The sequence below is a fragment of the Populus nigra genome, chromosome 2, assembly GCF_951802175.1.
Source record: "Populus nigra chromosome 2, ddPopNigr1.1, whole genome shotgun sequence".
NCBI classification, from domain to species: Eukaryota; Viridiplantae; Streptophyta; class Magnoliopsida; order Malpighiales; family Salicaceae; genus Populus; species Populus nigra.
Window position 1 is genome coordinate 42,816,105 of NC_084853.1, and position 27,009 is coordinate 42,843,113.

Below are 27,009 nucleotides of genomic sequence, written 5' to 3' on the forward strand. Positions count from 1 at the left end.
AGGTTGGTTAAGATAAATAAGGCTTGTTTCTTTTTATAATTTGATGTTTTTTTTTTAAACTTACTAAGTAAATAAAATTACATTGAAGGAACTTTTATGTTATTTAATTTAAAATTCAGGTTAGGTAAATAATCAGGTTATAATTTTTTAAATTTAAGATATCATACCAAATTTAATGATAATTTTAAAAAACTTGTTACGATTTAGATATTATTTTTTACTGTACAGAACATTTAGATCCAACAAGTCACAAAAATAAACTAGTTACACGCTAAATAATTTTAGGACACAAATTTTTATATGGCTAGTTTTCCTCTCTCTCTCTCTCTCTCTCTCTCTCTCTCTATATATATATATATATATATATATATATATATATATAAAAAAAAAAAAAAAACTAATTTTCTATTTAACATTACAATATAACTTTGTTTTCTTCATGTATCATTTTTAAATTTCTACGTTCTTCGTCTACTTCCCTGAGCTGTCAACACTTTTTACTCTGGAAATCTTTTATACGGAAATAAGGCGTCTTCCATGAACTCAATGACTGCGAAATAATGGAAAAGGGAACTTTCATTCTTTATCGTACTATATAAGTAACTTTTATCATTTTGATGTAATAATATTAAAAATGATTTTTATCATACTATATCAGTAACTTTGAGCACTGGAAATCGTTCAACCATATGCCTGGTTAATATTACTGTGATTTTAACTGTTTTTAGTTTAAGAATAATATTTAGCCACTACCTAATTTGTTTTAAAATCAAATTAGGTGTCATTTAAAAAAGTTCCTTTTTAAAACAAAATAGAGTGATCAACAATACATATATTTAGGCTAGTAACTCAACCAATCAATCATAAATAACATATCAATCCACGATGCATGAAACACCTAGGTTAATTAAAGATTTTTCTTTTGAAAAAACATAATTTCAGGTTTTTAAAATTTTTTATCCAAACAACCTTTTTTCCATTATAAAACTAAAATGATATTATTTTATGATAAAATTAGATGGACTTGTAGACTTGCAAGTTGACCCAACAAATTTATGATCCTTACCTTAAATTAGGTCAAACCTCATGCTAGGTTTGATAGGTACGATTCTACATAGTTATCTTTTAAATATATATTTTTTTTATCATTGATGTTATAATCTAATTTTTTATTTTGATTTTGATTTTTATAAAATAGAAGGAAAATAAAATGGAATTATTTTCTGATATTTGATAGTTGAATGAAAAATAAGTTGGAAAACACTTTCTAGTTTTTTGTTATGTCAGGAAAAATGAGTTAGAAAATAACTTCTTAACATTTTATTTTCTCAAGTTTATTAAAATAATAATAAAAAAATCTTACAAAATTAAAAAGTTGAACGAGGATGAAATTGAAAAAAAATATAATTTCATAAATTATCTCAAATAAAAATAATAATAATCAAAATAATAGAAATCAAATCTAAAAAAATAAAATAAAAATGAAAGATGAAGAAATTAAAATAATAATAATTAACATTTCATGAATTATTTCAAATAAATCAAGTAACAATTAAAAGAACGAGGACCAAATTTGATAGATAAAAAATTTCAATAAGAAAATGATAAGGGAAAAGAAAATAACAATTATAAAAATAAGGACTAAAGTTAATATTAAAATGAATTTTTAAGAGATGAAATTGAAAAATAAATATTTAAAACAAAATATATATAATAATCAAAAGTTTAAGGACCAAATTTGATATAATCAACAAATAATATGACATTTCTAAATTTTCACAACTTCCGAAAAGTGTTTTCCGTTGACCAACTTTCTTAATGACAAACAAACACATGAAAGTTTAGAAAATGATTTCCCGAAAACTACTTTCCGGGAAATAAACATGGCCTTGGAATGAATAAAAAAAATTCTGAGATTTGAGTCAAAACAACACAAATTGATAGTTTTAAGAGTTAATCAAGTTGAAATCATAATTTTGAAAGTTAATTTTGGTAGGAATGGAAAGAAATGACAAGTTTGGGGACTTAATGAAACTTTGAATGGGTTTTAATTAATGATACCAGGAGCTTAATTGAAGAATTGATAATTTTAAAAACTTAATTGAGCTTAAAATTAATTTAATTAATGAAATCTAGTTTAATTGAATAACTAATAAGTACGGGGACTTAATTAAACTTTGAATTAGTTAATTAATCAAATTAAGGCTTAATTGAATAAATATTTAAAAACTAGGGCTGATTAAGAATTAAATTAATTAAATTAGAAAAAAAAAGGCTATCTTATAAATAGCACTGAAGTATAGGGGTCTAATTATAATTCACCTAGGAGTATCATTATAAATGTTGAAACTCAAGGACCACATTGAAAATTGTCGTTCCCAACCTGAAACGACGCCATTTAAAATGTATCGTTCTTTTCATAGTTTTGAAACCCGGCCTGACAGGTAGATCCAGGACCTGACCAATCGAGGCTGAAACCGGGTCGAATTGAAAGAAAAATAGGAGAAGAAAAACCTGGTTGACCCTTGTTAAAAATTCAGTTGTAACCCATTGATTTTTATTTTTTTTTATCAAAATAATATTATTTTAATTTTTTTTTAAAAAAAAATTGATCTAAACAACCTGGTGATCCGATCAAAACTCCAAACAGCGTGTTGGATTGGGCCGGATTTGAAAAGGTTACTTCTTCTTCTTCCTCTGGAAGCTGAGGACGCCACCTGCAAAAAGGAAATTCTGCCACACAACCCCAACAAGGCAATGACATGAAGACCAAAGGCCGGACCCCGTTTCAGCCGACGTCCCTCCCCAGCCACGAGATCGCTAGCAGGCCGAGGAAACCGCCACCAACATTCCGGCATGGGCACGACTGTTGGTGCCCCAATCCGACCGAAGCACAATGTTCCCAGGCGTTATCATGGTCCTGGGGATATAAGCAGCAGGGAAGCCTATAAAAGGCAGAGGAAAAGGCAGGAAAACAAAGGGGGAGGGATTTTTTCTGACGAGAAACAGAACGAAAAGGAGAGAAAATAAAGGGCACAAAACAGGGGGAAGACACAGAGAGGATAGAGAGACCGAGAGAGAGAGAAACCAAAAACAAAAAAAAAAGAGACAAGAAATGAAACAAGAGGTCACAGGGAAGACGAACGAGGGGAAGAGCAGAAGGAAAGCTCTCCAACGCTACGCCATCATCTTCAAGCTGCGGCATCCGGTTGCAGTGAGTGCTTCGGTTTCCCTCTCTTCACAATTTAATTAACCAACGACTGTAGCACGGTGATTGAGCTCACACACGCCAGCGGGAAAGACAGCCCAACCGGTTACTGGTCTGAACCAGTAACCGGGCCGGGCTGGTTGGATCAGGCCCAGACCCCTAAAATAAACCCCAAAAAATAAGTGGGCCCGACCCATCTTACCCAGACTATGTTTATCAAGGGTATATTTAACAAAACACACCCTTATATCTTATTCATGTGTTTTATTCTATATTTTGATATGTGGTCAAACAAAGCTCCTTTTATATCATAAAATTCTTGAAAATATTTAGGACCTGTGTTGATTTTTTTGTGAGCCCCTCACGCTTAATTTTTTTCCCCTACTGCTGGCCATTTCTGTTAAATGTACACATGTTAAGGAATGCTTCTTCTTCTTTGTTTAAAAAGAGCAAATAATAAAAAGGATAAAAAAACATAAAAAAGTTGTTTTTTTCTTCACTAAAAATCCAAATTTTACGAACTTATTTATTGGCGTTAAAATCATGAATATCGTATTTTTTGAGTTGTACAATATTTGTCAACACCGGAGTTAAAAATATTTGTGATAAATGTTTACGATGCTAAAGTCGGGAATATTATATAAAGAATAAAAAAAGAAAAACAATTTTTTAATAATTTTAGACAAGACTAGCAATGCGGTCTGCTTCGGGTAGTACACTTAAAGGGTGATAACATATTTCATTTTATATAATCAGTTTCGTACTATAGAATCTCTGATATTAGGTGGTGACTTCTTGAACTATACGTTTATTCTTAAAGAACAATATGTCATATAATCTATTCTTTTCTAATTAAAATTTTTTAATTGATTGCTGCAATATTCCGGGTGTGACAATCGATTTTACTAAAATTGCTTGTCCGTATATATCTTCATCCTATATAGTTTTCTAAACTAGAGAATCACTTTCATAAAAAAAAACATGCATATTTATTATATGGAATTAACAAGTAACAGATTATTTAATATAAATAAAATATTTTTAGTATATTATAGTATTTATTGGTCACTTAACATCTCAAAAGCACTACAAAATAACCTAACTAAATAATATTTAGTTGTCTTAAACATTTATAAATACATCATGATTTTTTTCATTCCATATCAAAGCATCTAATAACATAATGATGCATTAAAGAGAAAGCTAAAACACATGAAAAAAATATTATATAAATAACTTTGTTTTTGTTTAATGTGGATTGTAATAGTGAATAATTTTTTTTCAAAAAAACTCAGAATAAATTGTTTTTTTAAAGGTAAAATGATCTTTTAAATTGGTTCATTCGTCATTTTAGAATTATTAAAGGGTATTTAAGTATTTTCATCATTTTTTTATTTGTCATGACATGACTTTTATATTTTTTTTACTATATTTCAACGCATGAGCATCATTTTTACACAAAAGAAAAATAGTTTGGTCTCGCGGAAATGCGAATACCAAGTCTAGTTTGTAATTAAAAAAGGAATCAATAAAAGAAAATAAAAAGATGAACAAGTAATCATAAAGAATACTTTCACAGCCTTGGTGATAGATTTTGACAACTTTTACTCTTTTTGTGGGGTCTTCATCCTGTCTCGCGAGAATGTGAACCAAACACATCCTCCACCACGAGATGTAACTGGACCACTTCACCTGCCTCTCAGTCCTCCAAAAAACACAAAATCTTCCCTTTCTCCACGTGCTTACCAACCTAGTGAGTGTGGGATTTGGAATGCTATCAAGTGATTTTATAAAAATGCTTTTTTATTTTTAATATTATCAAATTAAAATAAAAAAAAAAACCAAAAACTCATTAATTTAATGTTTTTTAAACAAAAAATAATTTGAAAAACATTTTAAATATTAAATCACAAAAACAAACATTACTTCATATTTACCAACAACTACACGAGCTAACACAAACATTAAACATTTGATATTATGGTAACTTCTATTTTTTACATGATTATATATATATATATATATATATATATATATATATATATATATATATAAAAGAACAACTTGGTTAGGCCAAATAACTTCTGCTTTCTACAAGGGTCTCATACATAATCATGTTTCAAACTTTGATTTTGTAAAAGTTAAAATAATATGTTTTTCATTTATAAATACTTGTTTTTTTAATTTATTTCACACATAAAAATTCATTTAATAGTAATTTGTTCCAAGCATATAATTTTTTAAATTCAATTTCTTAAACCACAATTAATATGTAGTGTTTAATTACAATTATGAGATAGAAAAAACAAAAACAACGGAGATAAAATGTGTTTGGTTGAAGAAACAAAGACAAAAATAAACAAAAAAAACTGTCTCTAAAATAATTTTGGAGTCAATTTATGTACTTTCAAAATAGAAAGTACAAAGAGAGCATGTCTTCGGAGACAATATTTATTATTTTATAAAATATCATTGTAAAAAACAACTCTTAAATTAAAAATTATTTAACTCAGGCATGTAAAGATAAAAATGATTTTTATCATAGTTTTTAAACTCAATTTTGGGGTCAAATCGAGGCAAGATCCAAGGCACGAGTGAGGTTGATCGTTGGCCTAAGTCAATATAAGGACAAAAAATAATTATTATCATATTTTTAAAATACGTCTTAGAGGTTGACTCCGGGTAAAACCCAAGTCACATGTTAAAAGAGTCAACTTGAGTCAATATAAAATAAAAGTAATTATTATTATAGTTTTAAAACTTTATTTAGGGTTCAACCCGAAGTAATACCAGGGTCACGGATTAAAAGATTCAATCGGGCTAATGTAAGAATAAAAATTGTTGTTATCATAGTTTTAAAAACTCGATTTTAAGGTCAACCTGGACATGACTTAAGTCACGGGTCGTGAGAGTTAACATAGGTTGACCCAAGTCAATGCATGAATAAAAATGATTATTATCATAATTTTAAAACTTACTTTGAGAGTCGACTCAAGATAAGGTTTAGGTTACAGGTCAGGATGGTTATCTTGGCTAACCACATTTTAAAAAATAATAATTAAAGCAACCTTGTCCTGACCAATTTTTTTCTTCAAAAAGTTCAGAGGTTTTTGGTTCGTGTTTTATTCTAAGTTGATTTATGTTTTTAAACGAGTCAAATCGAGTCAATCATTCTTTTATTTTTTAAAACTCGGATCGGTCTTGTTCTTGGATCAACCCGTCGAGTTAGCTTTAGTTTTGTAACAAAAGTTATTATAATATTATTAATTTTAACACTCGATATAAAATAAAGTGTGTGTATATATATAATTAATTTTTTAAATATACAAATTTAACAACAATATATATTAAAAATAAAATAAAATTTTGTATATTTTATTTTATTATATATATCACTATCCAACAAAATTTTATTTTCTATCTTATAATTTTATTTTCTATCTCTTTTACTATCTCATCTTTACTATCTTTATTTTTTATTTTGTTACGGACTAACCACTCTCGACATAAAAGTTTAAACCTACATTAAGAGCTCGTTTGGCTCTGTGACTGCAGCTACGTTTTATTTAAAACGCAGTTCGCAGTTGTTTGGTTAAGAAAAAACATTAATTTACTGTTCACTAGGCCCCACTTAATTTATGCGTTAGAAATGCAGGAAAGGAAAAACAACCATTTCTTAGTTCTTACCTTTTTTTTTCACTGTTCATGTTAATTACACTGTTCAATGGAGAGTGCAATTAACATGAACAGTGTATAGAATGTGTTTGGTATTGTGGTAGCGGTCGTGGTTATGGTTTGAAAAAAGTTGTTTTATAAAAAGTATTTTTAGTTGAGGTTAGTTTGGAAAAATATATGTTTGGTTAAAACTGTGGTTGAAATTGAGGTTAAACAAAAAATAGTTTAATGTGTTTGGTTAAAAAATACTTTTCAAATTGAGGTTATAAAAAAATTAAAAAAGATATATATTAATTTTGATGGTTTTTAATTTAAATATTGTAAATTTAAGTACAACTATTACATTATTAAATAAATAATACTTTATGTCAAATATTTTTTATTGTTCCATTAACTTATTTATAATTTCATCACGTATGAAATTCATCCAATAAGAATTTCAATTTTCATGGTTTTTTAACCATGCAACAAAATCAGGTAAAATATCATTAAAAATAAAATTGGAATTGTGATCAAATTCTGCAAATACTATGTTATCATACAATCTAATTCTAATTTATATAGTGTTATTGAATAATATTAAATAATATTTTTTCATGTCACACACAATTAAAAAAATATTTTCAATGGGTCAGACGGGTCCAATGCACATTGGAGACATTGTTAACGTGAATAGTGCCAAGTGAATTAATTCACTGGGCACTGTTCACTTCAATATTCTTTCTTCCATGTTTCAGATCTTTCTTTCACCACTAAAAGTTGGGAATATTAGAAGAAGCATCACTGAAGATCTCCTCAGCAGTCCGGAGCAACAAATCACGGGTTGACTAGTAAGCATCATTTTTTTTACTGTCACTCTCGCTCTCATCCGTGCTCAATTCTCCCTTAATTTTCTCGTCAGAACTATCCACCTCCATGCATGATAATCTCTTCGAATCAAAAGGAGTTTTCCTGCGTTGACGAGCCTTAGCCCTTTTCTCCATATCCATCCGTTTCTGTAAGTTGATATCTCTGCCAAATTCATCTAACTTTACTGGCAGATTTGCTTGATCTTTCAAGGCAACTAATGCAGTTGCTGCAACACTTTTCTTGAAGTGAACAGGCGGAGTGAATTAATTCCATCTGTACTGTTCACTTGAATAGTGCAGAGTGAATTAATTATCTCTACACAAACGCTAAGGAAAAAGCAGATAAATATTGCTTTCAGCGAACCGGCGTTTGAAACGTTAATTCTAGTGGGTCCTATGCACAGTAAACAACGTTTCTCATTTTACCAAACGATATGTTTCCGTGGTTTGCTTTAAACGCAGAAGCAACCACGGAAACAAACACGTTCATAGTGTACATTGTTTATGTGAACAGTGCAAAACAATTGTACTGTTCATTCAAGAATAGTGAACAATGCAATTCTCTTGTACTGTTCACTTGTCTGCGTGAAATTTTTTTTTGGTGTGTTATTTTTTCTAGTGTGTTATTTTTTTAACAGTTTTTTTTAAAAACTAGTTTATAATGAATTTTATACCTGATAATATTTTATCTAATTTTATTATATGCTAAAAATATTATGAAGACTGTAGTTTTTATCGGATGTATATGTAATGGAATTGTAAATGGTTTCATGGAATAATAAAAAATATTTTATATAAAGTATGATTTATTTCATAATATAATAGCAATAGTTAAATCTATAATATTTAAATTAAAAATCATCAGTATTAATATTTTTTTTAAAATTATTTTATAACCTCAATTTTAAAAACATTTTTAACTAAACACATTAAATTATTTTTTCTTTAACTTCAATCTCAACTACAATTTTAACCAAATATCTATTTTTTTAAACCAATCTCAACTAAAAATATTTTTTATAAAACAACTTTTTATAAACCATAACAACAACAACTATCCCAATACCAAACCCATTATTGAAGAAAATCGCAAACGAAAACGAAACCAAGAAAAAACACAGTGATATAAATTGAAGTTAGAACCAAAAACCCGTCGTCACACACGTACGCCCCCACTCGCTCTAAGCTCGGGACCTCAGCTCTCTCACTTTTCTCAAGAGCCGTCATTCCAGAGAGAGATGCAGAGTCTGGCTATTCGTTAAATTAATAAAAGCAAAATTAATATCCGACCCGGCACCCGATTGATTGCCGGAGAATCCGAGATCTTTTTAATTCACAGAGTTGATTAATTAGGGTTCTCTTTTGGTGATTGAACGATGGCATCGGAGGATGTGAAGACGAGCGAATCGGCTGTGACTACCATTGTCAATTTGGCGGAGGAAGCTAAGCTTGCTAGAGAAGGAGTCAAAGCTCCTAGCCATGCAATTCTCAGTATCTGCAAGTCTCTTGTTGCCGGTGGTGTAGCTGGTGGAGTGTGAGTTTTCATTTCCTTTTTAGCCATTATTATTTATTTAGTTTCATTGCTTCTTTTTTTTGCAATAATGTGAATGGATTTAATATTATTTGAGTAGTTGTAAAGGAATTGTTGTAGTAGGTAGAAGCTGGAAATTGGAGCTTCTTTCTTGTGCTAATTATTTATTGAAAACCATCCTTTTCAGTAATTTTTTTCAATTTTCAATTTTAGTGAAAATATTTGAGGAGAAATGGAAATGATAAAAAAAATGAAGTTTCTAAAAGAGATCAGTCTATACGAAGCAGCAAGGACACAAAAAGCTGTGACACTGTCACGTGTTAGGATTTGAAAGTTTGGTTTTCAAGAATGTTAAGAAATTAGAAATATTACAAATTTGATGATTTTGTGTTTTGGTTAACGACAGACATCAAACCAGCATAAAACTTGCAATACTGTAGATGCACTAGTCTCTACCTTTTCTATGATATTTCTCGAGCAATGAGTTGTTCCTCTTTGTTCCACTTCAAATGCAGTGAATGTGGAAAATTAAGTCGTAATTAGAATATCTATTTCAAATCCATTATTTTTTTTTCTAGTTTTGTTCAGGACTTGTGTCGCACTTATATCTAATTTGTTTTGTTTTGCAAATAAATGACTGGTTTCTTTTACACTTGCAAGATGGTTTTTGTTTTTATCATGTATGGTGGTATAGATGTTGTGTAGGTTTTGTTACCACAGGGTTACCCTTGAATGTGTGTGTGTGTGTGTGTGTGGAGACCAGCAGGGTTTGTGTGTGGATTACCCTTGAATGCATGTGTGTGCACCATTTATGATTTTTGCTGTTTCTGGTGCTGCTACATTGAATTTTCTCCAACTGAGATGATTGCGTGTGTGTTCAGGTCTCGCACTGCTGTTGCTCCCCTGGAGAGGTTGAAAATATTGCTACAGGTTAGATCTCCCATTGTTTTTCATCCATTGAATATGATTTTATTCACATCCATTGGAGCACGTGCTCACAAGTAAATTTTGCATTGATTAATTCCTATGATTTGCAGGTTCAAAATCCACACAACATAAAATACAATGGAACAATTCAAGGGTTAAAATACATATGGAGAACTGAGGGTTTTCGTGGATTGTTCAAAGGAAACGGTACCAACTGTGCTCGTATAGTCCCAAATTCAGCAGTCAAGTTCTTCAGCTATGAGCAAGCTTCTAAGTATGATTCTTTGAAAATTTTAATTCTATTGGTCTTAAAAAATGTATAGATCTGTAATACATGGAAGGGCAACTTGCTGTTGTTCTTAATGATCCTCATTATGCTTTGATCCATCAAAGCGAAAGAAATTATTATGTCTGTTCCACCGATGAATACATTGTGGATATGATTTTGACTGCTGGTAAACACATGAGCTGTGCAAATGGTTTAGAATTGATTGCACACTGGGAGAAAATGCATTTAGGCATTTTATTCTCTTTATCATCAATATATTTACAGGAGACTGATTTTTTCTACTCACACACACTTATTACAGAGTAAGCCCATCATGCTTACTTCTGTTACTGTCGAGATTTGGGCTGACATGCTCTTGTGCATATTGTGCCTTTTGGCTTGGAGTGTGGTTGGGCTTCATTGTCAATTTCTGGACCAATCTCCTCCAAAATGGCCTAAGCCATTTGGTGGTTGGTTCCTTAAGACATTTAGTGCTTTGCTTTCTTCATTTCTATTGGTGTGGGATTTTTAGTTTCCAACAGTTACACCATACTGCTTGTTCCAGGTGTTAACCTGCATCTCATTCTTCAAACATTTGAAACCACCTCCGTTCATGATTCTTAATTTATGCAAAATCCACTTGTGGAGTTTTTTTCTTATGCTGATGGGTCCTTTATACTTTATGACAGGGGAATATTGTCTCTCTATCAACAGCAAACTGGCAACGGTATGTTAATCTTTGTCATCCATCACTTTGTTTTAGAAATTCTTTGTGCATTTACATTACAGTCAACAGATATTTTCCAAAGTTTTATATCGGGCCAGAAATTTTTTATTCAGATTAGGCAGCCTGCCAGGATTATATTGTTCATTAATCGTTACTAATAAAATATAGTTCCTTTACATGTCCATCTAGTTTCAGATCAATGTAATGAAAAACAGAGTTTGGAGATTTGGTTTGCCTTATTAGTGATTTTGAATATAGAAGTCATCTTTCATATCTGTTTTCTGTTGGTATTCTCACATATATGCCACTCAATAGAGAAAACGTGAGCTATCTGAGACCTTCTCTTGTTGTTCCTGCAGAGGATGCTCAGCTCACTCCTCTTTTACGCCTTGGAGCTGGAGCATGTGCAGGAATTATAGCCATGTCTGCAACTTATCCCATGGATATGGTACGAGGCAGGCTAACTGTACAGGTATGATCACCGAGGTTCCATTGGAAAAGCCCTGGGGAAAGGATTTTTCCCTTTGTTGTATATGCTAAAAAATATTTTACTTTGATTTCAAGCCACAGGAATGCATTTTATATCTATGTAATAAGGCACGGAAATAAATTTACACCAATAAAATAATTTCTTGGAACAAATCAGAACTCATTTTTTTTAACGTGCCCTACTATTTTCTGTGACTATTTGGGGTTCTCTGCATCGGGTTTGCCACATAAGGTTTTATTTTTTCATTGTCTCATCTTTGCAGACTGATAAATCTCCTTATCAATACAGAGGAATGTTTCACGCACTTTCAACCGTGCTCCGGCAAGAAGGCCCACGGGCTCTGTACAAGGGCTGGCTTCCTTCTGTCATTGGAGTTGTAAGTCATTAGTTGCCAAATAACACTGCATATTAACATTCTCAATCTGTGAGGATAGCATAGAGAGAGATAGAGGAAAGGCCATCCATTGGTTGTTTTGTTCCCCTGAATAATTGTGTTACTTCTGGCTAGCAAGGAGATGTTATTTGAGATCTTTTTCTATAATAGGCAGCACCCTTTTCTTGGTTATCCTTTTTGACAGATCATTTCTATTATTCTATTGTAGAGTTTCTTTCTCTCTTATGTTGTCATTCCTCATAAAATGCTTGTTCTTTTGAGGTTTTATTTCTAAAAAGATACCCTTTTAAGGTATCTTTTTTATTGTATTTTGGCTCACATATATTTTAATTTCATGCAACTGATGATCTGGTATGTTCTTTTCTTTGTCTAAAGTTGGAAAGTAAAGACATTACTTTGTCTATCATGATTTATACGCCTGCATATACCACAGATATTTGTATTTCACACTTAGATGGAAAGACTATTTTGAGTCTCTTGATTTAATGATTTAAGTATGCAATCTTCTTTATACTTGGTATTATTAGCACTAGATGAGAGAATGTGGGAGCTATGTGTTGCTAAGATCAAGTTTTACTTGTGCAACTATGATGTATGCTTTGGCTTCACTCTCCCCTTCTCTCTTTCATTTCTCTTATACTTTTCAAAGGATCTTTAGGGCTTAATGCATTTAGCATTGTGTTCTTATGTTGTTTGGTGATATGTGGGAAGACAGCCCCCATTCTCCCATTTCTTTGAATGTCATCTTTGCTGGTACTGTTAATATCACTCATCAGATCTCTTATGTGACCTGAGGATCAAATTGGTTTCTTTAACCCTTTACTTATTATGCTTGTTGGCAGGTTCCATATGTGGGTCTCAACTTTGCAGTTTATGAATCTCTGAAGGACTGGTTGGTTAAAGCTAGACCATTTGGACTAGTGGAAGATTCTGAATTGAGTGTGACTACAAGGCTAGCTTGTGGGGCTGCTGCAGGGACCATTGGCCAAACTGTTGCTTATCCTCTTGATGTTATTCGCCGACGGATGCAAATGGTGGGATGGAAAGATGCTGCTTCCATTGTCACTGGTGATGGGAGGAGCAAGGCCCCACTTGAGTATAATGGCATGATTGACACATTCAGGAAAACTGTTCGGCATGAGGGCTTTGGAGCATTATACAAGGGTTTGGTACCCAATTCAGTGAAGGTGAGTCATTCTATTTTCAGTGTTTCATTCGCATATAACTTTCAGGATCGCCTTAAATTCACCTGATCATCGTTTCCTAAAAGTAGGATTTAGCAAGGATGGGAAGACAGCCAATGTTGGCTGTTAGTTGCATAGGGCTTTCATGTTATCTTGTGGCATTTTCCCCTCTCACAAATCTTGGTATCTTGAGAATCAGTGTCAAGCATCTAAAATTCTTTTCATGCTCTACTATATGGAATTGTTGCGGGGCTGCCAAATCATGAATCGCAACCCACCACATTTTTTTGTTTTGCCAATTAGGATTGGTTGGTTGGTTCTGGAGTAACTGATTTGCTTTGATCCTACTAAATAAGGATTTATGTCTGAATGCCTTGATAAACAGAATAATTGCCACCATAGTCATTAGTAGCATAAGTGACAATGATAGCCATATCAATTAATACGTCTGTTTTGCAAACATTTTACTGGAGTTCTGAATGACATGTTTACACATTTAGTTAAGCTATTTAAATCAATCCTAGAACAGGCATAGTTTAGATTTTTTTAATCTTCTTCAAGTTCAATGCAGCTTTGTTCTGTGCATGTATTGCTATTTTTTTCTTGAAATTTTGTAAGAGCTCGCATTCCATTTAATTTCTTCTTTCCTTTTCAGGTAGTCCCATCTATAGCAATTGCATTTGTGACATACGAGATGGTGAAAGACATTTTAGGAGTTGAAATCAGAATATCAGACTGAAGTCTTGGGGTCCTGCCTGATATTTGCTGAACCAGTGTGGTATTTTTGTAGGCAGGGGCACACAGAGAAGGTAAACTAGGAATTTTTTTTCCAGCTCTCTTACAAACAAGCGAGTTTAGAAACATGTCTGAGCCTGTGTTTATGTATCATTTTCCCTCGTTTCCTTTCTTTGTTTCCTTGAGAACAAGCTTAGCCTTGAGCTTCTCATTCATATGATGTGTCAATAAAGCATGTTGATGGGACAACTCATGATTTTCAATTGTACGCCGCTTCATAAGAGCTGAAAGCATCTTCTGTGGCTTGCTCTGCACTCACTGGCCATTAATTGAACTCCCCCCTATCTTTTGTGTGCATACATGGATGGCAACGATCCTCAAACAATGCTAAAATTGTACTTGCGTTATGTCTGGTGTTGCTAACAGCGTGCCTTAAGCTTTAGGTGCAAAAATCAAAGTGCTGTGGTATCTTAGGCAAAGCTCCTTCACCTACATGCACTCTAGCATGCGCCTTGGGCACCTAGGACTTATTCAAGAGAGGTGTTTTTTTGTGCCTAGATTGAAATGTTTCTTCTATTATTATTAAATTTTCTTGAGATTTTATTTTTCTAATTTTGTTTTGTTGTGGACCATATAATCATATCAATAGGATTGATGATGTTTTGCGGAATATTAGATACATTATGATTTTAAAAAATTACCCGGTTCACATTGAATTTGGATGTGCAATCGTTGTGCAAAATCATAATTGTGCTGATTATGTTAAGCCAGATGCACGCCTAACAGCTCGTGATCATGTCTAAGCAGATGCCTTCTGTTAAAAAGACTTGCGCGCGTAAGTATGCATGTAGCCTACACCTGCTAGGATAAGAATCCGGCATATTATTGATTTATGATAAGTTGACGGCTATTGAAGTAACGCTTGACAGCAATACCAGGAGAACTATAACAATTGTTTAGCGTGAAGAACCCAGGAGGATGTTTATTTCATTGTTCCTGGCGGATTTTTTCACTCTCATTGCTCCTGATACCTATCTCCTCAAATTCTTCTGCCACGCCTGCACATAAAAGGAATGTTTCATCAATGTCTTTTTAGATAAAGGCGGCTTAGAAAGAATGGATTCTATTAGTAGAGAGAACCCAAATGGCTCTTTGAAGCCTGGTCTTGAACCACAAATGGGCTGAGCCGTTTGCAATTTACTACAGCAGACAGGATTCATGAGTTGAGTCCAGAACAAGACCTAACTGCTCTGTTAAGGTCCGATCATTGATCGATCAGAAGCGCGGCGAAGTGAAAGCCCACGTTTTGTGTCCGCCAAGGGAACCTGGTGGCACGTGCGAGCCGCTAAGTAGGGCCCACGACATGAAGGCCCTACCTCGCGAAATTATATGCCACTAGTTCTCTTCCAATCCTGTGGACGTGTCGTCGCTAACTACCTCAAGTTCAAAGCACGGAAAATCGCGTATGCATAGCTGATGCCACTCTCTTTTACAGAAATTACAAGAAACACTCTCTCTCACTTGTCGCAATAATCACATTGGAATGGCATGTTGAGTAAATAATCGGTAACATCAGAGCGTTTACTAAAAACATAAAAAGAAATCCAAACGAGTGAATAAAAAAATATTAACAATATCTGAGTATCATATAATAAAAGGGCTAATTGGCTGGGAACTTAACTTAGCGACAATCTAAACAAACCAGACTCCATATAGAAATCCACTTGTCTGTGTATACTATACTATATTATTGTTATTATTATTATAAATACTAATAAAAAATTTCAAAAAAATATTGGCCAGAGAATTTGAAACGAGAGAGATTCTTTGAAAAAAATATCTAATATTTATTCACTGTACAATGCTATTCACATAATCTTAATTGATTAATGTTTTCATGTTATTTTCCAAAAATAAATATATACACATACATATACATATATATATATATATTTTTTTTTTCTTTCTTTCTTTCTTATAAACTTTAATTAATGAGAATTTAATTATGGCTTTTCTATTTCTGGAAATTGTTATTTAGAATCTCACTATGACGTAGAAAAAACGGTGAAATTCCCTCATATTCTTGCATTGGAAGATATTTACGTTTCATATCAGGTAAGTCCACCTCTCCACAGTTCTCCAGTGTTGGCATTTTTTTAAGACTGAAATCTTTTGCCTCTTTCGTTGGTAATTCGGATTTTTTTTATTTATTGCTTGCTGGAATTTGGTTGCTTTAAGGTTAACAGTTTTAATTTTGATGTTGCAGAGAAAAATTCTGGAATGTTTCTTTCTTCTTCTTCTTATTTTTAAAAATTTTTTGAAATCCAAAACTTCTTATTAGAGTATTTTATTCTGCTTATGCAGAATTGGAAGTGTTCGTGGTGTAAGCTAATGTGTCTAAGCATGATGTTACTTAATTGTGAAGATTATAGGTTTTTTATTCTAAGTTCTAGTTTGGTGTTCTTGAGCAGTACTTTTTTTTTGTGCTTCTGTTTGTGATTGAATTGCAGGGCACCACTCTTTTTGTGTGCACAATTGATGACCTAATTTCACTTTTAAAGTCTGCATGTGACCAAGTGATGAATTTGGAGTTTAGGATTGAGCTGTGATCACTTCATGTTTGATTTGTTTGAATGATTCGATTGTTTTTTGAGATTCCTATCACACTGTTATTTTCCATGAAAAACAAAATCAAGTACGCGTCCATCATCTTTGTGTGATATGCAGCGAAATTGTATATGTTTTGTTTAATGAAACTTGTTTTTCCACAGTATGGACCAAGTTGCAGAGGAGCTGGTTGCAAATGATGTACATGGGAATGCAGACCTTCAAGCAAAAGGCTATGATCCCTTGACGCTAGAACCTCGCAATGCTTTGGGATCACCAATAATGTGTGCATCCACGAGGAGTGATTGGGCGGAGAGCTCCATCACTGATTATATGGATACAAGCAGAATGGAGGAAAAGGACTTAAGTAGAAGTGCAATAACTTTGGCGGAAGCTGAACCCCCTTGCAGTATCCTTTGCTCTGTGAAGGATAGTGGGCATGTGGTTGAAAAATTGACAGTGGGAAACTATTGGACTTCACATCAAGCTTTAGGTCGAAGCCTAGACAGTAACAGGCAACACAGATGGCAAAATATATATCAATTCGTAAATGGATCAAGAGATAAGGCTCCACATAGTGATTATGTGCACGAAGACAAGGAAAAACTGCTATCAAGAGCTGGAAAGCAGTTGATGAAAATGCGTTCTGATCTGTGGAGTGGCTTGAAACCTTTGTCGACGAAGCAAATTGGTCATGACAGCAAAGCAATTTCTCCACATGCGAGGGCTAGTGACAAGAGGGTTGTATCAAGCATTATACTGCCCAATGGGGATGCTTCCTTGAAGACCTCATCCATGCCTGGCTTTTCTCAGCCACCGCTGAAGAAAGTCTTTAAAGGAAAGGGCGTTCTCTGCAGAAACCAAGAAGCTCTCCCTGAATGTGGGGGTGCCGATGCTGGCCCTATTGATGGAAAACTGGATTATGCAAGGAAAGTTGCTTCTGATGCACTAGTGAGATCAAGTTCCAATAACGATAAGAATAGGGTTGATAGGTCTTGTCCTGAATCCTTACATGAAGGGATCAGTTTGAGAGAGTGGCTGAAACCTGGGCATTGTCGAAGAGATAAAGTTGAAAGCCTGCTGATATTTAAGCAAACTGTGGAGTTGGTGGATTTAGCACACTCTCAAGGAGTTGCCTTTCAAGACTTACGTCCATCCTGTTTTAATTTATTGCCATCAAATCGGGTCATTTACACCGGTTCTTCTACCAAGACAGAACAAGGGGTTCCTATACCCTGTGCTTCTGTTAAGAAAAGGCCACTGGAGCAAGTTGCGGGTTCCTATTGTAGTTTAGTTCCAAAGAAGCAAAGATTGGGTGAAGAAACAAAATCACTTCAACAGCAGTCTCGGTATAGCTCTAGTTCTGGGTTTGGGACAAAGCCAATGGATGGAAATAATATTCATGAAACTGGTGCACAAGACTCTAGATTTGTGGAACTTCAGTCTCAGAAGCATTCTAATTACCAAAGTTCATGTATGGAAACAAGGCAACTGTCTTTTTCTTTAACTTTACAATCGGAAGAAAAATGGTATAGAAGTCCAGAACTGCTGAATGGAGGACCTATCACCCTTTCATCAAATATCTATAACCTAGGGGTCCTGCTTTTTGAGGTGACAAGATCTGGATTTTAACTTCGCATGCTGTTATTGAAATTCATTATGTGTCTTGCTGCTTAGCACACTAAATCAAATTTATGATTTTTTTAGCATGCCAGAAAATAATAGCTCAACTAAAACTGATTCCTAGTCTTGACGCTCTTGGAAAGTAGTTTTTTGAATATGTAGTAACTATTATCCTTTTTGTGATGCGTTAGAGCTTTTATTTAAACTATTTCAGTTTAGAAACTAGTCATTCTGTCATCTATAATTGCTGAGCAATATTTGTCATCATACTCTTACATAGATGAGGAAAGAATTACTTCCCATACATAAAAGTACTCCTGCTTAGTAGTTGAGCCAAAAGCCTATCCTTTCAATCTAATGTTTCTGTTGCTAGCAGTTGCTCAGCAGGTTTGAGTCATTTGAGGAAAATTCTGCGGTGATGCTGGATTTGCGTGATCGGATTCTACCACCAAGTTTTCTTTCAGAAAATCCAAGGGAAGCTGGCTTTTGTCTTTGGCTTCTTCACCCTGAACCTTCGTCTCGTCCAACAGCTAGGTATATAACCATGTCAGTATTTGATTTATCTACTGCCTTCTACTATAACTGTTAAATTGTAATGTTCTTTAATCTCAGTGATGTTATTATTTCAAGGATCTGTGTTGTTATTGTTGCAATAGATGATTCATTGAACATCGGTGATTATGAACAGGCCTGAGAGAAGTGGAGATGTATTTCCGTATTCCTTTTCTTTAGTAGCCTTCCTGGTCCTAGCATAAACCAATCCACTTCTTTTTAGTATTTTTGTAGTGGTGCCACTTTTATGCCATACCGAGCATCATTGGCAACTAATTATGGGGATCGACATGGTGAACTTGAGCCGTTTCTTCAATGGTGGCTTAGATTCTAGTTCAGCTATAATCATTCATTTGGATAGAGTTGCTGAGGTCAGCATGTAGTTCTATACATTATTGGGCTTCTTATGATTACAGTTGAATGCCAACTAAAGAGAGCAAGGGGATCTACTCATAACAATTAAGCTCTGTGTATCTAACTGCTTGTTTACATTGATAACTGATGTGTTTCTTATGCTTTTTATGTTCCTATTCCTATGTAACCCAAGATATAGCAGGTATAGCTTAAGTTATGAGATCTTTTGTGATGATCACAATCGACAAGTAAAGAAAAATCATTAAATATTATTTCAATAGCCGACTTCAATGATTCAGAAGAAGATTAAAGCTCAATATTTGTTACTTTTTAATCTTTATTTATTGTTCCTTTGGAGCCTGATGGGTTGGTTAATCTTCAACAAGGGCTTGTTTTTGCTATCTTTTTTCCAAAGTGGATTCTGTTATTTCTGCCAAACAAACATGTCCTTCCATTACGATGCCTTTTAGTCATTCTTGGTTTAATAACCTATACAACTCTAGCTGCCAGCAGTATACTGTTCGTTCTGTTTCATGTAGATTGTCAAACAACTGTGATGCATCATAATGATACATTAGTTTCTGTATGTTTTAGTATGTGAACATGTTTAAACATGATGCGTTTCAAAGTCCTCTATTTGGTGTGCAACAGGGAAATCCTGCAGTCTGAATTACTATGTCGATCCGGGGAACTATCTTCCGGGAACAATGTATCAACAGCTCCTGACAATGATGATACTGAACCGGGGCTGTTGCATCATTTTCTAAGCTTATTGAAAGAACAAAAGCAGAAACATGAGGCAAAGTTGCTTGTAGATATTGAATGCTTAGAAGAAGATATCAAAGAGGTTGAGAAAAGGCATTTATTGAGAACACCCAAAATTGTTTCTGAGATACAAGAGAGATGCCTCGATTCAAGAGAACAGGACCTGTATCCTGGTTCAGTTGCTATTTCTAGTTCGTTTTCAGTATCAAAGAAGAATGAGGCAAGGTTGAGCAGAAATATTAACCAAATCAAGAATGCCTACTTCAATATGAGATCTCAAATCCGCCATACTTCTTCTGCCCCTCCCTCTGATAAAGACTTGCTCAAGAACCGAGATAGTTTGCCTGCAGTTCAGTATAACAGAGAGGACTCAAACACAAATCAGAGATCAGATGATCCCCTTGGAGCCTTTTTTGAAGGTCTCTGCAAGTTTGCTAGTTATAGCAGGTTTGAGGTGTGTGGATCACTCAAAAATGGAGATTTTATGAGCTCCACAAATGTAGTTTGTACTTTGAGTTTTGATCGTGACGAGGATTATATTGCTGCTGCTGGTGTATCAAAGAAAATCAAGGTTTTTGAGTTTGGTGCACTTTTAAATGACTCCATAGATATCCATTATCCCACGGTTGAGATGTCAAACAAATCTAAGATCAGTTCTGTATGCTGGAACAATTACATCAAGAACTATTTGGCTTCAACTGACTATGATGGTGTGGTTCAGGTCTGTAGTCTTCGAAAAGTATTTACCAGTTGAGCATTCAATTTTCTCTTGCATCCTTCATGATATCTTATCATGTTTTGATAAATACACATCGCGCTGTTAATAATGAATATCATACTTTCCTTGTGGATTATTGTCTATGTGAAATCAGTAGCTTGAATTTATTTACCATTTTGGGTTGGAAGGCATGAATTTTGATTTGTTTTTGGAGTTGGTTTGATAATTTTGCTCTAGTTATCCTCATCTTCAGAAGAATAATGCTAGTTCATGTCTTAAGTGTTGGAGATATATTACAGCATTATTTCACAATTAGGAGCATATTTTCAAACTATGCATTACCTTATGCCCTGCAATTGCAATTGTTTGGTAGTCAATTTAAGGATATATTTATCATTGTCATATAGGTTTTATGTAAATGAAAAATAAAAAGTCCTGTCACCTGTTTGACCTTTAAATTACTGTATTCATCTGGGGATGCTATGCAAGTTACCATGGTTCGTATTTTTATGCTCATCATCTTTTCCCTTTATAAATGGTTTATGGCATTATGTGAAATTGCATGGATGGTTTCAGATGTGGGATGCAGGCACGGGTCAAATATTCTCCCAATACACAGAGCACCAAAAGAGGGCTTGGTCTGTAGACTTCTCTCTGGCTGATCCTATGATGTTTGCGAGTGGAAGTGATGACTGTTCTGTGAAATTATGGAGCATTAATGAGGCATGTTTTCTCCTCTATCATTCAATGTCTGGCCCTATTGCATCATCGATTTCATGGCACCAGCTTGCATAGCTATTTTCTCATAGCTTTCCATGTGCACCCCCACACGTTCACATATGGGGGAGTAGAAAGTAGTAGTTGTTTTCTGTCTCAATGCATGTGTCTAGAGGAATGTTTTCTGTCTGAATTATCAATTTGGTGAATCAACAGGGGAGATTTTCTTGGTCAAACTTACAGGCTGGATTGTTAGTTTGATAATTCTTTCATAACTTAAATGCTTATCCAATTGCCTTTTTGCTGACTGGGGCATCAAATCCAGGCATTCAGATTTGTTCAGTCTTTCCTGATTCTAACCACCTCATGTTCTTGCATTGAAGTTTGGATTATGTTCATTTATAAAGCTGTCAGAAAAATTTGACTATAAGTATTTTGCAGAGAAGTTCTTTTGGTACCATTGGGAACCCTGCCAACGTCTGCTGTGTTCAGTTCTCTCCCTCCTCTACTAATTTATTGGTTTTTGGATCTGCTGACTATAAGGTCTACTGCTATGATCTTCGGCATACTAAGATCCCTTGGTGCACATTAGCTGGCCATGGAAAAACTGTTAGCTATGTGAAATTTTTAGATTCAGAGACCCTTGTTTCTGCATCCACAGACAATACTCTGAAGCTTTGGGATCTCAACAAAACTAGCTCTACTGGCGTGTCCTCTAGTGCTTGCAGTTTGACCTTTGGTGGTCACACTAACGAAAAGGTTGCAATAACTAGTACTGATGTATTATAAGTTTGAACATCTACGATTTGTGTAGTTCTAACTGTTAAAAATTATGCTTCAGAATTTTGTAGGTTTGTCTGCACTGGATGGATACATAGCATGTGGTTCAGAAACCAACGAGGTAAAGCCATTTAATCTAAACAGAAACATAAATTTGAAAAATACTTTTTATCATTGTTCTTTGGTATAGCCTTCCCTACATTTGATTGATCCTGCTTAGTTGGCTGTGCTCATATGAAGCATACTAATAGCTTGGTTCCATTCTGATTCCTAGTGATCATAAATGAAGAAATTCCTGGTCAAAACGTTCCAATAATGAATTTATATTTTTTGTTTGGGTATATGGTTCTATACTTTTGTATCAAAATATATTGTCTCTGCACATATTACCCCTTTCAATAGCGCTCCAGTGCTTTTCTTTTTTGCCTGATTTTGCTTCCCATGGAATACGCGAGCCATCTTTCCAGTGTTGATTGATTTTGCGGAGTTCCCAGAGAAGATATACTACGTACTAAAAATTTGCTGCACTAAAAATAGAGCATGCTTGGAATAAGATGTTCCTTGTTCCTGCGATGAGGCATGGCCTAACTGGTAGCTACACCTCTCCTTCACAGAGGAAGTCCTAAGCTCGAATATGCCCCTCCTCAAAAGTATTGAATTATGAGAAGAAGAATGACAAAGGAAATTTGTGAAATGGACTGGGTGTTTGCATTTTATCCATCACATATTATGCACATGACTCATCAGATATCTATTGAATCATAATTGAATAAGAAAAACTGTGTTCTGCAGCACTTCCAAGATTTCTTTCCTTTGAAAACTGTGGGAGGAGTACATGTCATCCTGCACTCTTTCTCGTTTTTCTTTGCTTTCCAGAATTCTGTCGATATTTTCAACTCTTCATAAATTCCCCACCCCATCCACTATATATATATATATATATAGCAGAACTAAAATAAAATAATGAAAAGAGTGGATATCTGAAATCTTAACCATTCCCAGTTGTCTCTCTCTCTCTCAGGTTTATTGTTATTATAGATCTCTGCCAATGCCAATTACTTCTCACAAATTTGGATGTGTTGATCCTGTCTCTGGAAACGAGATTGTTGATGGTAGTGGACAATTTGTTTCAAGTGTGTGTTGGCGACGGAAATCGAATATGGTTGTTGCCGCCAACTCAAGTGGAAATATGAAGGTGTTAGGGATGGTGTGAGGGAGGTGCTGAAAAGGTGCGCATGTTCTACTTTCATCCAGGGAACTTGCTGTTTTGTGAGCATTTCTTATTTGAATGTCAGTATCAAAAACTGCCATGTGCCTTCTTGGGGTATTAGTTGGAAGCTGAAACCTGAATGGGTCAGAGTTGGAAATGGAGCTGTTCTCAACTGAAGTGACTTTGTCTCGTATATTCTCCGCAAATAATCATTAATCAACAATGGCACGGATCATACTAGTTTTTAGCTAAGCCTGTGGCGGAGTTTAATGGGTTCAAAACTCCTGACGAATTCAGCAAGAAATGTATGTAGCTGTTACATGACCAGGGTTTTGATCTGCACTCTGTTAAAAAATCGGAGGCCAAGTAAAAGATTATTCGACTGAGAGATTAAGCGAGTCCTCAAATCATTGAAATAGATCTTTGAAACAAGTTGATTTTGAAGGTTAATTTGAATAAGAAATTTTAATGGAGTTCATATTCATGTAATCATTTGACTGTTGGACTGACGTTAAATGATTGAAACTCGAAATTTGAGAAAGGCTCATTGTTATGGATTGCTTCTGGGAACTGTAAATTTATACGCCCAAGCGTGCGGTCTTTTATTGAGTGAGGCACATATGGAAGAAACAACCTGTTTTTTATACGGCTATTGTCTAGTATGATTAATTTAATTATGTTCATGCTAATAATATACTCAGCCTATCAAGTTTTGCATGTACCTGTAATTTTATCCTGACGAGACCACCCTGCTGCATGGATTTACTACTGGAAGTGTGATGAACTTTCAGCTTTATTTCTAGTTATTTTTCAATTTTCAGAGAACAAGCATTTATGCCAACGGAGATATAACTTGTGTAAACTACTAATGAATAGAGCGTCAGTAAGATTTCTATTGATGATTCTGCTCCTAAATGAGATTGGAAGCTCACTCATTACAACTGATAAGATGTGCCACTAGGATCACAGGAAAGTCATTACATGAAGTTAAATCTCCTGAGACAGGAGGCGAGGTTGTGGATTATATCAAGTCGCTCGTCACTCCTCCCAGCTGTCTACGAAGAGGGGGGCAGTCAGTGCAAGTTACAACGCTGTTATGCTGACAGACTTCTTTTCAGCTTTATCTGCAGATATGTTTTTTTTATGATTATTTGAAAGCCATACTAAACCTCATCTTCCAACAAAGCAATGATCCGGTATGTTCTGTCTAGGAGATCTCTGAATCTGATGCATGACCAGAAGATGTTCTTCTGGGTCTTGGACTGATCATCATCAACTGGCTTTCTGAACCTGTCCTTAAACTACGCGTGCACTGCAGTTGGGGAGGTCTTGAACGGCCTTTTGGTGTTCCTATATGAACAGACCACAGGATACTAGTAAACCAGAACTTAACCCTTGTCTATAAACAATTATGTGATATATCATAAGATAATCAGCAAAGACCTGATTATAAGAAGCTAGAGTTACCTGATTGTTTGATGGTTTTCACATCTGACAATCTCTTCGATATTGAAGGTCTTCTGGCCATAGTTTCAGCTATTGACAACCTTCTTTCATTAGGAGACGGGCAGGAAGGGGATGGGCAGGAAGGGGATGGGCATGGATCATCTAGGATGGCAGAATTTTCATCCCCACTATATGAGGCTTTATCGCTCCCTGATTCTGAAGTTTCTTTCTGAGTTGTTCTTGCTTTCTCTTTTTCAACAACTCTGTAAACAAACATTTGAAATGGAATTTGTGCTACCATTGATGATTCTGCTGTATCCCAAGAAGGGAATTTCCTTAAGAGCTTCGTCTCCATGTCTCCGTAGTCTATCACTGGCATTGGCGGCTCTGGTTCTTTATTATAATCAGGGTTCATAATAAGGAAGCGTTTTACATAGCGAAGGATCCTACATATGGATGAGAAGCTTGGACGTTGATTTGGGTCCGTATGCCAACATCTCTTTGTCAAGTTAGTAACATATTTTGGTGAATAAAATGGAAATAGAGGCCTCTCTCCAGCTAGGATGTTTCGGCTCATGTTGTCTCCTTGAAGATGGCTATCCTCAAATGGAACTTTCCCAGTCAAAAGTTGAAAGCAAACCATTCCAAAACTGTACACATCAGCTTTTTCTGTGTATTTAGAATTCTTTTCACTTCCTGTCTGTTCTTTCTCTTCCAAAATTTCTGGAGCATACCAGATGAATGAGAGGGTTTCGTTCTGGTTTGATGAGTTTTTTGGAGTGAAGTTCTTGATTGAAGAGAGCCCGAAACCCGAAACCTTAGCGTGCAGGTACCCTTCTGAGGTGATGTTTCTTGGTTTAACAAGAATGTTAGAAGGGTTCAAATTACCATGGTAGATTTCCTTTGAGTGGAGATATTCCATTCCTCTGGAAATTTGAAGCATAAGATCAACCGCAATGGGAAGAGAGAATGGAATGCGCTTTCTTGGGCCACAGGTTTCTCTGATGCAGCTGCAGAGGTCCCTAGTCATTAGTTCCATGACTAGAAAACACTCTTTCTTTTCCTCGTCAGTGAACCCACAAAAGAATTGCAATATATTCGGGTGGGAAAGGGATAACAATGAAGAAATCTCAGGAAATAGGGGCTCAATGTCTCCAAAAAAGTGTCTCAAGGCAAGGCTTTCACCCAGCCATAGTATCTCCTTGTACTGACTCCCACTCCCAAGGCGTCTCCTTACACTGTAGTCCTTGGACCGTACTAAGATTGAACATGGTAAGAGTTTCCCATTTACTGGCTCCGATCCTTCCAAGTTTTTCAATAGAATATCTGTAAGTTGCCGCTCTTGCTTTGTCGAGCCTGACATCTTCTTTTCCAGGATTTTGTTTAGGAGCACCCACCTGTCTTCTTTCCAAACTGTATTATACCGATTGCAAAGTTCCTGAGAAATAAGATACTGCTTTGCAAACTTCCACTGGAAAAGTCGGGGATCTTTCCATTCCTTCTGATATTTGTTCGAGTACACAAGTCTCTTCTTCTGTATCTCATCCTGATCTAATCCAGAAAATTCTCCAGCAATTTCGATTGATTCAATGACAACAGGGATACATGATAATAAGTTATGGATGTAAAACTCAACGCAATACGAGTTCTGATAGAGGGTAATGGCTTTGGCCCACCAATCCTTGGTTTCCAGGCACTGCTTGATGTAACCTTCTCCTTCTTTGAATATTCTATAAATCTGTCTCAATGGCTGTTCAAGTATTCTCCATTTCACGTTCTTCTCTTCAAATTTCAGGTTTTGTCTCATCTCTTCAGCTATTGAATCATATGCAAAACTGAATACATCAAGCAACAGACAGCATTGTCGTGGATTGATTTGTATATTGTCGCGAAACACCATCAATGCCTTCAAACTTCCGAGTACCTCTCCAATCTGCCTAAACTGCTCCATTCTGAAACTAATTAAAATTCGAAATATCTGCAAATGGGGTGTTGAGATTTAATATTATGCTCAAGCAAGAACTGAAAAACAAGAAGAAAGTTATCGGAACATAAACTTGAATTACATCAATATGAAGCAAATTGATATGACTTGCCAGATAAAAATGGAACAAATAGAAAATGTATAGCCCCTTCCAAGACCGAAAAACCAAAGTCCCGGAACATATTACAGGTTATTGATAAATCGAAGAAAATTGGCTGAATCCCCAAGAATTCCCACAAACTCAACCCGGAAGAACATCAGCAAAA

At 34.8% G+C, this 27,009-nt stretch overlaps 3 protein-coding genes across 5 annotated transcripts; 2 read left to right on the plus strand and 1 right to left on the minus strand.

The window, feature by feature from the left end:
• Positions 1–8,830: 8,830 nt before the first annotated feature.
• LOC133683131 (mitochondrial adenine nucleotide transporter ADNT1-like) lies at positions 8,831–14,344 on the plus strand. Its single transcript, XM_062106661.1, has 8 exons — positions 8,831–9,265; positions 10,144–10,192; positions 10,300–10,463; positions 11,147–11,184; positions 11,544–11,656; positions 11,937–12,050; positions 12,911–13,255; positions 13,908–14,344. Exons 1-8 carry the CDS (start codon positions 9,108–9,110, stop codon positions 13,989–13,991), a joined length of 1,065 nt encoding a protein of 354 aa, XP_061962645.1. The 5' UTR covers positions 8,831–9,107; the 3' UTR covers positions 13,992–14,344.
• Positions 14,345–15,932: 1,588 nt separating this feature from the next.
• On the plus strand, positions 15,933–23,957 carry LOC133681850 (protein SUPPRESSOR OF PHYA-105 1-like). 3 transcript variants are annotated; one of them, XM_062105015.1, is made up of 8 exons: positions 15,933–16,102; positions 16,759–18,205; positions 18,594–18,763; positions 19,775–20,609; positions 21,183–21,329; positions 21,765–22,082; positions 22,165–22,224; positions 23,125–23,957. In XM_062105015.1, exons 2-8 carry the CDS (start codon positions 16,760–16,762, stop codon positions 23,314–23,316), a joined length of 3,168 nt encoding a protein of 1,055 aa, XP_061960999.1. In that variant the 5' UTR covers positions 15,933–16,102; position 16,759; the 3' UTR covers positions 23,317–23,957. The 3 variants fall into 3 exon arrangements, with proteins under 3 accessions (XP_061960999.1, XP_061961001.1, XP_061961000.1); XM_062105017.1 differs by having other exon boundaries at positions 15,934–16,102; positions 18,594–18,751; XM_062105016.1 differs by lacking the exon at positions 15,933–16,102 and adding an exon at positions 16,116–16,174.
• A 235-nt stretch (positions 23,958–24,192) lies between these two features.
• Positions 24,193–26,731, minus strand: LOC133681851 (uncharacterized). Its single transcript, XM_062105018.1, has 2 exons — positions 24,781–26,731; positions 24,193–24,663 (listed from the first exon to the last, which is right to left on the minus strand). Exons 1-2 carry the CDS (start codon positions 26,708–26,710, stop codon positions 24,521–24,523), a joined length of 2,073 nt encoding a protein of 690 aa, XP_061961002.1. The 5' UTR covers positions 26,711–26,731; the 3' UTR covers positions 24,193–24,520.
• Positions 26,732–27,009: the final 278 nt, after the last annotated feature.